General features: G+C 42.3%; 1 protein-coding gene across 1 annotated transcript in view; it reads right to left on the bottom strand.

The window, feature by feature from the left end:
• Positions 1-4,291: 4,291 nt before the first annotated feature.
• The window catches only part of MMAA (metabolism of cobalamin associated A), a 30,352-nt gene continuing 21,859 nt past the window's right edge, over positions 4,292-12,784 (bottom strand). The window contains exons 5-6 of the mRNA XM_082243900.1: positions 10,535-10,684; positions 4,292-4,858 (exon numbers count right to left, since the gene is read on the bottom strand). Coding sequence (XP_082100026.1) covers positions 4,571-4,858; positions 10,535-10,684 — 438 coding nt within the window. The 3' untranslated portion in view covers positions 4,292-4,570. The remainder of the gene's footprint in view (positions 4,859-10,534; positions 10,685-12,784) is intronic.

The raw sequence follows: 12,784 nt of genomic DNA, 5'->3' as shown, positions 1-12,784 counted from the left end.
TTTGAACGACAATTGAGCAGTCATGCAACACTACCCAAATTAAATTTTGTGGTATTTATTCACCACTGGGTTTCTTTTTTTCTTCACGTGATGTGAATTGCTGCGTAGAGAATCGCAGCAAATTGCATTGCATGGAGCTTGTTGCTCAAAAGAAGCTACTGCTTCTTTTTGGGTGACAAGCTTCAAGCAATGTGATTTGCCATGCAATACATCATAGCAAAACCACACTGAGTTTTAGGGGCCATTGAAAATAATGACACCTGAACCTGCGTTTTGTGATTCTGCAGCAATCCAAAAATGCCCAGGTGTGAACACAGCAGAACAGAGAGGAGTTTTCCCTTATAACAGGTTATTATAGTCATTCCTTCCAGCCAGCGCTACAGCGGGGTCATTGGCTGAACGCTCTGCTGTAAGTTAAGGTTAGGGGTGCAAATTACTTGCCTTGCCCCAGGCACTAACAACCCACGCTATGCTAAAAAAAAATGTCTCCCAACTTTTTTAGCTTGCTCCTAGATTCAAAGCAAATTTGTGAAGCCCTACACACCTACTCATTAGGCTGAAAAGAGAGCAACTGGATATTGGACTGTGCAGGCCAGAAATCAGGAGTTTTATTTCAGTAAAAAATACAATTTTATTCAATAGTACAAGTTAAAACATTAACACAACTCAGATAAAACCAAGTAGTACTGGTAAGTTGTACACTTGAGCAAAGCGAGATTATGTGCTGAAGAGACAATCCTCATGCGCCGGCGTGTTTCGCCAAGTTGCTTCATCAAGGCTTATGAGGATTGCATAGCACAAATCTATAAAGAAACAACATCATTTATAAAACATTCATACAAGTTACACATAGCCATCAATATTTATAGTTATTGGTTTGTTCTTCCAGAACCACCTACATGCAAGGTCAAAATACTCCTTGGGCAGGTGCTGGAGCATCAAGAATGGCCACCAGGGTACCGCCTACTCATTAGGCTGCAGCAGGAAGACGCAGGCTGGAATTACTGACAGAAGTAGCATTGATGGTGGCTATAGACACTGTGCACGGAGTGCATGCTGCTCTGGGCATAGTCCTATGGAATAGAAGTCATACCATTTAGCTGGAAAGGGAATAAAAAGATTCTTAGCGTCTACTGTAGGGCTACCATCTGGAGGTGAATTGTAGGTGATGACTACCTGTTCAGGGCAGATGAATACCTGTTTTATGAATTTGTTGTAAATTAACCTTTCATTTGAATGGCTACTTGCTACCGGCCAGCATTCTTAAGACCTTCCCATATGAGGTCCATGTGTCGGACTGTAAAAAGAACAAACCACACAAGTATTTTTTTTCTCATAAACTCACAGACGGAGTGTTGAAGAGAACAATATCAACAGAACTGATACAGTCTAATACAGACTTTCTCAATCATTTCACCCTAGAGGAACCCTGTAAATAAATTTCAGGTCTCAGGGCACCTCTGCTAAGAGCAATTCATCAGGGGTCAGTGAGAAAAATGCCTCTTACGTTGGTGGTCAGAATGCCATCCTTGCAGGCACATAAAAAGATCATTGCGTCATGGCATGGCCTCTACAATAATTCTTGGTTTTTCCTAACATGAAATCATAAATTATATCTATCTATCAAGAGGCAGGTCAGGTTGTTAAATGAATGAACATCAGGGGATGTAACTGTCCCCTGTGTAAATGTTTAGAGATTCTCCGAAGCATACTTTATTTTTCTTATTCAAAAAACTGCTTCCATTTCAATTTGCTGTCTTTAAGAGACACTTCAAATTTTACATTCAATACATGCTGCTGTCACTATCATATCCCATCATCTATGGTAAATGAATGAAGATGGATTCGATTTTGCAGTCTGATGGCTTACATTATACCATGCTAATTGAATACATTGGGCATGTTCTGCTATAATTGTCAGGGCAAGCTGAAAAAGAAAATATCGGACACAATGTAATAGAAAACCCTGATTTTGGTCCCTTTGCCATTCATTTAACATAACGAGTCTGCTACTGCATGCATTTGTGAACATATAAATGCACGCTTTGAGTTTATGTATTTATATGCACACACAGCATAGTTGTTCCTTTTAAACTCAGGCCGATACATATTTTCAAGCATCTCTATTTGTTTCACAGTAAGAAAAATCATCAATATGCATGCATGTTAAAACCACACACTGATCATTTTATAAAAACAAAAGGGGCTTTTTGCTGCATTTCCTGAGGCTTCTACTTTAGAAAATAGATTGTTTTCAGTGCGGCGTTTTGACTGTAGAGTGTTGGGGAAAACAATCCGGTTGCAGAGTTTTCACTGTATGTTCCTGGTTCTGCATTAACCCATTCTGGTCACTTTTTTTGGGGTCCTGTGTGTAAAAATGTGTCTAAAAAACAAATTCTATTTTACAGCTGGGGCCAAAAGTTTTGAGAATGACACAAATATTATTTTCACAAAGTCTGCTGCTTCAGTGTTTTTAGATCTTTTTGTCAGATGTTACAAATGATGGTATATTTAAGGGGGGGGGGTCTGTAGATTTCTTTCTTCCAGTTCCTCCTTAGCACGTTTACATAGTTCAGAAGCTCAGGCTAAAATTTAAACACACAAGTGAATGAGTTTGAGTAGTGACTTAATCCCTTCTATGGGACGGTTTAATTCAGAGTTTGCAGTTATTGATTGCTTTGGGATGTTCTTCTGAGTCTCACAGGCTGAGGGTTTGATTGCTCCCCTTCGCTTTCTAGAGACTTCTGGAACATAGGAGCAAGACAAATGAGCATTTATAATCAAAGAGTGAGGAGTGCAAGGGACTATACAAATTAAACAACAATTTTACCCAACTTGTGTTAGATCACACACTATACACCTTTAATTAAAAGTGAACACGTCCAAACTGATAATACATCAATTTTGTCCGAACAGGTTACTGTGCTCCGAAAACGTGCCTATGCAACAACAAAAAACACTGTGCTGAGTGCTCCACTTAAAATCAATTCAGTGTTCCTATTTGTGACTCTTCAAACTATGTAGCCCTTATAGGTACAGACTCACCAGGAAAAATTTGACCCTTTATGTCAATAATCACTTTATAAATGTGAGAAACCACCATTCTGTTCAACACTGGGATCCCAGGACTTTTTCAGTGCCAGACGCCCAGCACCCAGTGATCGTATAATTAAGGAGATGTGGCTATTCTGAAATTTTGGGACAAAATGTATGTTTTATCACAGTTTGGACTGGTTCAATTTTAATGAAAGGATGTATAGGGTATGATCTAACACAAGTTGGGTAAAATTGTTATTTTTAATGGTGTTTACACTTTATAGTCCCTAGTGCTACTAACTCCTTTATTATACTGTATATTCACTTTGGTGTCCACTTAGAGCTAGGCATATGCATAATAGTCTGAGTCCTGGAGCAGAGGAGAGAGAGCGAGCCCTGTGTCTTATCCTGCAAGAGGAGTCTCCAGCCTGATAGGTTCTGCCCCTCTGGGCAGAAAGTTGGTGTTTGCTGCATGTTAATCAAGGTCCCAGCTGCAGAATAGCTGGGGGCCTGCTTCCAAGATCTCTTTTTTGGAGCTAATCAAGGGAATTTTACCATAGGACCTGATCTGGAAGGCTCACTGAACACTCAGTGCCCAGCAGAAGTTTGAAAGGGTCTGGCTGTCATGTGGCATTGTGAGCATTAACCTCTCCCTCACTGATGAGTGGTGGGTGGATACTGGAAGGAGGCATACAGTGAGCCTGTGACAATCTTGAGTACTGACAAGAGCTCAGGGTCCTAGTGACTTTGTGCTGTTTCCTTTAGGTGGAAGTTATGACTGGAATAGCTTTTAAAAAAGGACTCAGTTCTGTCATGTGTCCTTGTTCCTGCATAGAGACTGTTCAGGAAGGCTTAGCAAAGTAGAGTGTCCTCCTGCAAATAGTCAGTGGATCTGGAGTATCCCATATTTCCCTACATCCCATCCAAGTACTTCAGCAATAAAAATCCTAAAAAGACATCCCCTAGACTGATTACTGAGCATGGGTAAGTGAACTGTTGCTGTGTGCCTGGCTGCCTCTGCCCTAATCTTGGGAAAGAACGGATTAAAATCCTTCAGGGGTAGCGCTACATACATAAAACATCATGTAGTTTCCTTCCTACCTACCTTTAGTGCCTAGACAAATGGAAAGCAAGTAGTGTAATAAATAATATTTATTCCACTAGACAATATCAATTTTACAACCAATTTGTTAGCATAAAACTTATTTTAAAACCTTCACAAAGACACAAAATTATATAGAAAATCATCAAAAACAACAGTGTCCATAGCAAAAGCCTGAACAGAGGTGCAATAAGGTGGCTCCAGTCATCAATTGACCTGTTGGGACTTTAGTTCTTCAAAATCTTGGGATACATTTCCTACTTCAGGTGAAAGTTTAGTACAAATTTTTACAGATACAATGTGTATACGTTTTATAAAGGTTCATTTTGTAGCAAGAGTTGATAAGACATTTGCATACCAGAAAAAGGTAAATTAAGGTAACATGCCCAATTTCATCTTATATAAATACTTGATCGCAAGACGTGTAATATTTCAACTGCTTTCATAGAAAGCCTTTAGTAACATATCTGCTGCCAAGCTAGGTGACAGGACACCAGTGAGGACCTGCCCCTCCAGGAGAGGTAGGTTATCTTTAACAGCAGGATGGTTCCTAAAATGTAAGAGAACATTCTCCTGAATTAGATTCCACATCCACACCTTCTGCTGAGCCTTGCGCTTGGCTAGCAGCTCTGCACTTTCCAGCATGGTGCTCTGAAAGTCTGTCATTTTCTTCCACAGTTCTGGGATGCCTTCTCCGGTCTTAGCAGAGATGCGAACAACCTGGAGTAGAAATTGAGATTAAATGGTAATATCTTCTCCAACACAGCTAAATCAAGTAGAACAACTGTATATACATACGTATTTAATAAGCAATAATGACCGCTCTGTAATACAAGGTGCAGTAAGCCCATAATCAGTAGGCATGATGGCTGCATAAAGTGGAACTAAACCCAAGTAATGATTTTATATGTTATAGGGAAAGTTTAGAAATGGTAATTATGCGCAAGCAGTACCCAAAATTTTGTCTGGAAATCCTCCTGAAAAATAGTGCACTTTACTGGTAGATGAGGATGCCTAAGCACTCCTGTGTCTACAACCCTACTGCTGATTCTAGGACAATATCCCCCTGGACATTATCCCCCCCGGACAACATCCCCCCCAGACAACATCCCCCCCAGACAACATCCCCCCCGACAACATCCCCCCAGACAACATCCCCCCAGACAACATCCCCCCGGACAACATCCCCCCAGACAACATCCCCCCGGACAACATCCCCCCGGACAACATCCCCCCGGACAACATCCCCCTGGACAACATCCCCCCGGATAAGATCCCCCGTGGACAACATCCCCCCGGACAATATCCTCCCTGAACAATATCCCCCCTCTAACCCTATGTCCAGGGGATGTTTTCCGGAGTATATTGTCCCGGGGTATATTATCCGGGTATCGGGGGGGATGTTGTCCGGGGGGGATATTGTCCGGGGGGGATACTGTCCAATGGGTGGATATTGTCCGGGGGGGATATTGTCCTGATACCCCTACTGCTGTATATCTGCAATGTGAGATAAAAGATAAAAGTGCTTCCTCTGACTGCTAGTCTCAGGAGACTTTTTGGGAGACAGTTTGGAGAGGTTACTGCTGGGCTGCTCCCCCTTTTGTTCCTCTTGGAAGCTCTGACATAAAGGAAGTAAATCTACGAAGATAGCCACCATCACACAGGGACAGTGCAGAAGACAGCATGGTCAGGGTAAGTCATTAATAGGGAAAAGGTCAGCTGCTTGGAGACACAGGCAATGCAGGCAATTAGATTTCTGTCCTCTGCCTGCTTTTATGGGCAAAGCTTCCAGAGTTTAATTTCCCTTTAGAATGAAAAGTCTGATTGCATTGGGTTAGTGCACATCACTCCTACACTGCCATGTAAAGATTCTCTGGAACCAAGCTTTGTATTTACAGTAACACAAGCCTTTTAACACAAAGAACAAAGGAGAGCAGTAACAACCAATGCAGTCAGTCTCCATCACTCACCATTTTGTTTACATAGGCTATCAAGCATTGTACATCAAAGACAAATCATGTTAACATGGAGGGCTTGGTAAATCTGAATAGTACTTCAGTGATCTATATTATTGCTGTAAACATGTGCACTACACAATGTACACCTTAACAAAAACATTTAAGCAAAATTGTAATAAAATTTGTATATGATAACCATCAAATTATTGTTGGCTTTTTACTGTTGCATGGACGATAGACTGTACAGAGATTTATAGTTGTGTGGAAATGTTTATGAACCACCTTGGAATCATCTGGATTGTGACGTAAATGGCTCCTATTGATATATTTATCCACAACAGTATAAGGGGTCATGTCAATGGGCGCTGTGTACTGCACTTCAAATGCAGGTCAGCAAAATCTCCCTGACTTTAATTGAGCAGTACACATGGCAGTTCAGAGGCTGCATTTTGCCCTGCTTCCTTTCTCCTTCTCTGGACACAGTCAGAGGAATTCAGCTTAGCCTTAAGGTCCGATTTCTGCCCATAGTTTCATTAAGAGCCACCTACACCAAGCATTTGTGCCAGTGTGCACTGCACAATTACAAATCAGTAGGATTTTGCTGACCTACATTCGAGGTGCATTCCAAAAACAAGTCAAAAACAAGAAAACAATGCCTGCAGATGAGAGCCCTAAAAAAAAAAAAAAAAAAAAACACACATTGTAATTAATATATACACTCACCGGCCGCTTTATTAGGTACACCTGTTCAATTGCTTGGTAACACAAATTGCTAATCAGCCAATCACAAGGAAGCAACTTTAGGCATGAGTTCTAGGCCTCACTAGACATGGTGAAGACGACTTGCTGAAGTTCAAACTGAGCATCAAATGGGGGAAGAAAGGGGATTTAAGTGACTTTGAACGTGGCATGGTTGTTGGTGCCAGACAGGCAAGTCTGAGTATTTCAAAAACTGTTGATCTATTGGGGACCTTCATGCACAACCATCTACAGTTCACTGTACTCCAGTGGCCTCCACAGTCACCAGATCTCAATCCAATAGAGCAACTTTTGGATGTGGTGGAACAGGAGATTCCCATCATGGATGTGCAGCCGACAAATCTGCAGCAACAACATGATACTATCATGTCAATATGGACCAAAATCTCTGAGGAATGTTTCCAACACATTGTTGAATCTATACCACGAAGAAGTAAGACAGTTCTGAAGGCAAAAGGGGGTTCTAACAAGGTGTACCTAATAAGGGGGCCAGTGAGTGTACAGAATACTTTAATAATCCCAAAGAGAAACTGGGAAATTGTTGCGACACAGACACACTTAAAGATAACACAAGATCACAACAATAAACTAAACAAAATACAAAAACACAACAAAATGACCAATAAATACATTAGTATAAATTAGATGAAAGTAAAATACCTCCTAACCACTGCATATCCCTAGATCTAAATACACTGCTCAAAACAATTAAAGGAACACTTTGAAAACACATTAGATCTCAATGGAGAAAAATACCATGCTGGATATCTATACAGATATGGACTCGACAAATTGTTAGGAACGAAAAGATGCCACATCGTTTGATGGAAATGAAAATTATCAACCCACAGAGGGCTAAATTCAAACACACCCTGAAAATCAAAAAAAATGATGGAGCAGGCTAGTCTATTTTGCTGAAATTCCATTGCAGCAACTCAAAATGGTACTCAGTAGTTTGTATGGCCCCCCACGTGCTTGTATGCATGTCTGACAGCGTCGGGGCATGCTCATAATGAGATGATGGATGGCATCCTGGGGCATTTCCTCCCAGATCTGGACCAGGGCATCACTGAGCTCCTGAACAGACTGAGGTGCAGCCTGGTGGCAACGGATGGGCCAAAACAATTTACCAGAGGTGTTCTATTGGCTTTAGGCCAGTTGAGCGTGGGGGCCATTCAATGGTATCAATTCCTTCATTCTCCAGAGAGTGGCTGCATACTCTCGCCCTCTCACCGCATAAGGCCAGGCATTGTCATGCCCCAGGAGGAACCCAGCACCCACTGCATCAGCGTAGGGTTTGACAATGGGTCCAAGGATTTCATCCTGATTCCTAATGGCAATCAGGGTGCCATTGCTTGTAGAGGTCTGTGTGTCCCTCCATGGATATGTCTTCCCAGACCATCACTGACCCACTACCAAACTGGTCGTGCTAAACGATGTTACAGGCAGCATAACGTTCTCCATGGCTTCTACAGACCCTTCTACGTCTGTCACATGTGCTTAGGGTGAACATGCTCTCATCTGTGAAAAGCACAGGGCACCAGTAGCGGACCTGCCAATTCTGGAGTTCAATGGCAAATGCCAATAGAGCTCCATGGTGCTGGGCATTGAGCACAGGGCCCACTGGAGGACATTGGACCCTCAGGCCACCCTCATGAAGTCGGTTTCTGATTGTTAGGTCAGAGACATTCACACCAGTGGCCTGCTGGAGGTCATTTTGTAGGGCTCTGGCAGTGCTCATCCTGTTCCTCCTTGCACAAAGGAGCCAGTACCGGTCCTGCTGAAGTTTAAGGACCTTCTACCGGCCTGTCCAGCTCTCCTAGAGTAACTTCCGGTCTCCTGGAATCTCCTCCATGCTCTTGAGACTCTACTGGGTGACACGGCAAATCCTCTGCCAATGGCACGTATTGATGTGCCATCCTGGAGGAGTTGGCCTGCCTGTGCAACCTCTATAGGGTCAAGGTATCGCGTAATGCTATCAGTAGTGACACTATCCCTAGCTAAATGCAAAACTAGTGAAAAATAGTCAGAAAAAAATGATTAGGGAAAAAACATTTCAGTGGCCTCCACCTGTAAAACATCCCTGCTTTGGGGGTTGTCTCATCGTTCCCCATCTAGTGCACCAGTTTTTAAATTCATTAACTGATTAACAAACTCCTCCACTACTTAACTGACCAGATCAATATCCCAGGGGTTTAATTGATTTGATGCTACTCTCCGATTATAAAACATCAAAAGTTAATGAACAACAACAACTGCTAAAACCTCAGTTGTGACAAATGTGTGTTATACTATAAATAGCGCACCAGTCTAAACATACAATATCCTCCAACCGCAGTTTCATTTGAGTCTGCAAGCCGTTAGTCTACACTCCTGGGAGCTGGTCCTGCCTAGTCCTGCCTTTGGGGAGGGGCAAGGACAGTGACGGCACCCAGCGGCTAGGCAGAACCGGCTCCAAGGGAGTGTAGACTGATGGCTTGCAGACATGAATTAAACTGCGGTTGGAGGATATTGTATGTTTAGGCTGGTGTGCTGTAAGCACCAGCAAATGTGAGTACCCATACTATTATTTTTAATAAAGATAGGCTTTTAAGGGTATAAACACTATTGAATTCTTTCTTCGTATGCGGCATTGCAACAGTGCTGTGGAGGAGTGGAGTGAGAAGACAAGCAGTACGTATTGGGGCAAACTGGATGCTTATTCCCAGGCCAGGGAGAGGCAAAAAGGCGTTATTAGACCGAGCTTAGGTGCGAGGTCACATCATTTGAGGTAAGAACCCAACTATAAGGGGGGGAGCACTCATCATGGTGGCACATGGATGTGTTTATTTAACTGCACGAAAGGAGAAGGAAGAGTGAGCACCCTGTACAACACGGATGTCAGTGGCGGGAAGGATCATTGCAATAAAATTACATAAAATTTGCATAGTTGTGGACTTTAGGTTTTTAAAGAAGCATCTCATTATATCACAATTATATTAAAAATACACGTTATTTATAGCATAGCACACATTTGTCACAACTGAGGTTTTAGCAGTTGTTATTCATTAATTTTTGATTGTTTTATATGAGATTATTTAGCGCAGCACTAAGGTTTGTTTTATAAAAGGCATTATTTTAGTTATGGGGTTTTTTTTTGTTTTTTTTTAGTAGTTTGGGGACTTCTCACTTACTTTGGCGGACAGCCCATAAATCAAGCTCACTGATGCATGTTGTAATGCCTTTTAATGTCATGATGTGTTCTATAAGCCACCCAGCCAAGACAGGGTAACAGCCATGATGTTTAGAATATGCTTCTTAGAGAATGAGTTCAACCTTTAACCCCCCAGCATTCATAAAATGCTAAAATATTTATATATTTGTTTAATAAAAATGACAATTCAAAATTGTTGTGTGTGTGTTAAATACAAAAGTCTGATCAGATCACATTTTAGGAGCCATTCGTAGAGAAAATGTATAAGGGTTCACAAATATCTTCTCACAGCTGTATATAAAACAACAGATTCTAAATAAAAGAAGAGTTTTCTTCTACTCCGGACTTAGAGACTGTCTACCTGAATTCAACCAGCCTTTTGGGATACACCTTTGCCTTAACATTGCTCATATGTTATAGCAATAGCACATTCACGTCCAATAAATAAGTGTCAAACACATTAAAATGTATCATCCGCTACCTTACCTGAGGCTTCCAAATTTTAGAACGTTTTCTGAGCAACTTCAAAGCACTAACATACTCCGCTTGAATCTTTCTTGCTGGTATTAGAAAATCCCCGTCAGCTTTTGTTATGACGACTAGGTCTGCCATTTCAACGATGCCCCTTTTAATGCCCTGTCGAGACAGAGAACATTGTGTACTTACTGCTTCCTACACAAAATGCTAGGAGTTACTGGAAGGGTGTTTCTATTACTCTCTCAGCCAAGAGAAAGCTGGTTTGTAAGAAACAATCGTGAAATTGGTCCACTATGCAAATGTCTACAAGTATAAAATTGCACCTATGCAATGACAGGTATTTTTTTAAATATATTTATGAATTCTTGTAATGCAGCAAGATGAAGATTATATTGTAAAGGGAAAACACATCATCAGAATAACCTAAAAGTCATTAAATGGTTAACTTAAACTGTACTTTTCCCATCCTAAAGATGTAATAAAGTCATCCTGTTATATAAAGAGAATTGGCAGAAAGCGGACCTATACTCAGGCAAATCTATGTTTCAGACAATGCAAAAAAAGTCGCCCTGAGAGTAGGAATTCTGCAGTTGCTCTTTTGCCAGAGAGTTCATCGTCACTCATTCCAGAGCACTGTAGAAAAAGATGACAGTTATCATATTAGTGGAGGAACAAGGTATTGCTGGACAGCTCTACCTGTTCTTACACCCCACCCTCTGATCAGGCCATTAATTTATTACAGTGATCAGAACCTGCAGTAGATGGGATCTCTTCGATAGGCTCCTGCAAGGATAGAAAACTGAAATGAGCTTAGTTACAATATCTGGTATATTCTTTGTAGAAAAAAAAGATCATTCCTTGAGACCATGTATAGATTACCGTGACAAACAAGATCACAGTGAAAAACCTCTATCCTCTTCCCTTGGTTCCTGAACAGAAAAATGTAATGGAGGTGAGTAGTGTGTACAGGTGAGGAGTGTGGAGGGTATGAGAGGGGGCAGTATGTAGGAGAGAGGAGTGTGGAGGGAACAGTATGTAAAGGAGAGGAGTTCAGAGTGTATGGAGGTGGGCAGTATGTACAGGATAGGAGTGCGGAGTGTATGGAGGTGGGCAGTATGTACAGGAGAGGAGTGTGGAGGGTATGACAGTGGGCAGTATGTACAGGAGAGGAGTGTAGAGGGTATGACAGCGGGCACTATGTACAGGAGAGGAGTGTGGAGGATATGACAGTGGGCAGTATGTACAGGAGAGGAGTGTGGAGGATATGACAGTGGGCAGTATGTACAGGAGAGGAGTGTGGGGGTATGACAGCAGGCACTATGTACAGGAGAGGAGTGTGGAAGGTATGACAGTGTGGGTAATTTCTGTGGGTGGAGGGGAGTCATTTGAGGAATGATGAGTTTCAGTGGCGCTGTCTGTGAAGTTACCATGGAGAGATGTTGGGGAGGTGAGGGATGAAAGTGACTATGAAATACAGTCTGTCAATGGGGGGGGGGGGGGGGGGGGTAGGAAGAAGCTAGAAGTGATGCCTGTCAGCAGAGGCCGTGGTATGTATGTATGCTGGGGGGTGGGCATTGGTTGATGAATGATAAATCGGTCATCTTTGGGTTGGGAAATGGTTGGTGATTGATTTAAGTTGGAGGGGGGGGGGGGGCATGGGAAATGTTTGGGAAGTAATGTTCTGGGTAATGGTGAGTGTAAAATAGACAATAGGTGTCAGCGTTTAGGTCTCTTTCACATTTGCGGCAATGCTTACCACCCTCTGAAAAGTAATATGTGGTGGACTTTCAGAGGGGGGTATAGCAATAGCTGAGAGACATTCAGGAGGTGCTACCGCTACCTCCTGATGTGCGTTTTTACTTTCTTTTTAAATTGCTCAATACCAATTTGACATTGCGAGACCGTACCATAACTGTGAGCCAAGCGTTTGAGTTCAATGGGTTTGCAGAGCAAACCCATTGAACTCAATGGGTGAGTTTGACAGGCAGTCCTGCCAATCAAACTCTACTGCCTCTGGTAAAATTGCCACAGCTGCGACTGGATGGTTAGGATTTGGGTGCAAAAGCAGGGTGCGGTAAAAGGCAAAGGTCAGCCACCTCACTAGCTGTTTACGTGAAAGAGCTCCTAGAGGTGGAGTATAAAATGGCTGGGCAGATATCTGTCAGCTTGTGGGAGAGATGGTCTTACTGGTCCCTCAGCTCCAGCATTGCAGTGCCATATACAGAGGCACTACTTGAAGCTGGCTGCAGTAGCACACAG

This window comes from Pelophylax lessonae (genome assembly GCF_965119305.1).
Source record: "Pelophylax lessonae genome assembly, chromosome: 1".
NCBI lineage: Eukaryota > Metazoa > Chordata > Amphibia > Anura > Ranidae > Pelophylax > Pelophylax lessonae.
Note: the sequence above shows the minus strand (reverse complement) of the source record. Positions and strands in the feature narration are given on the sequence as shown.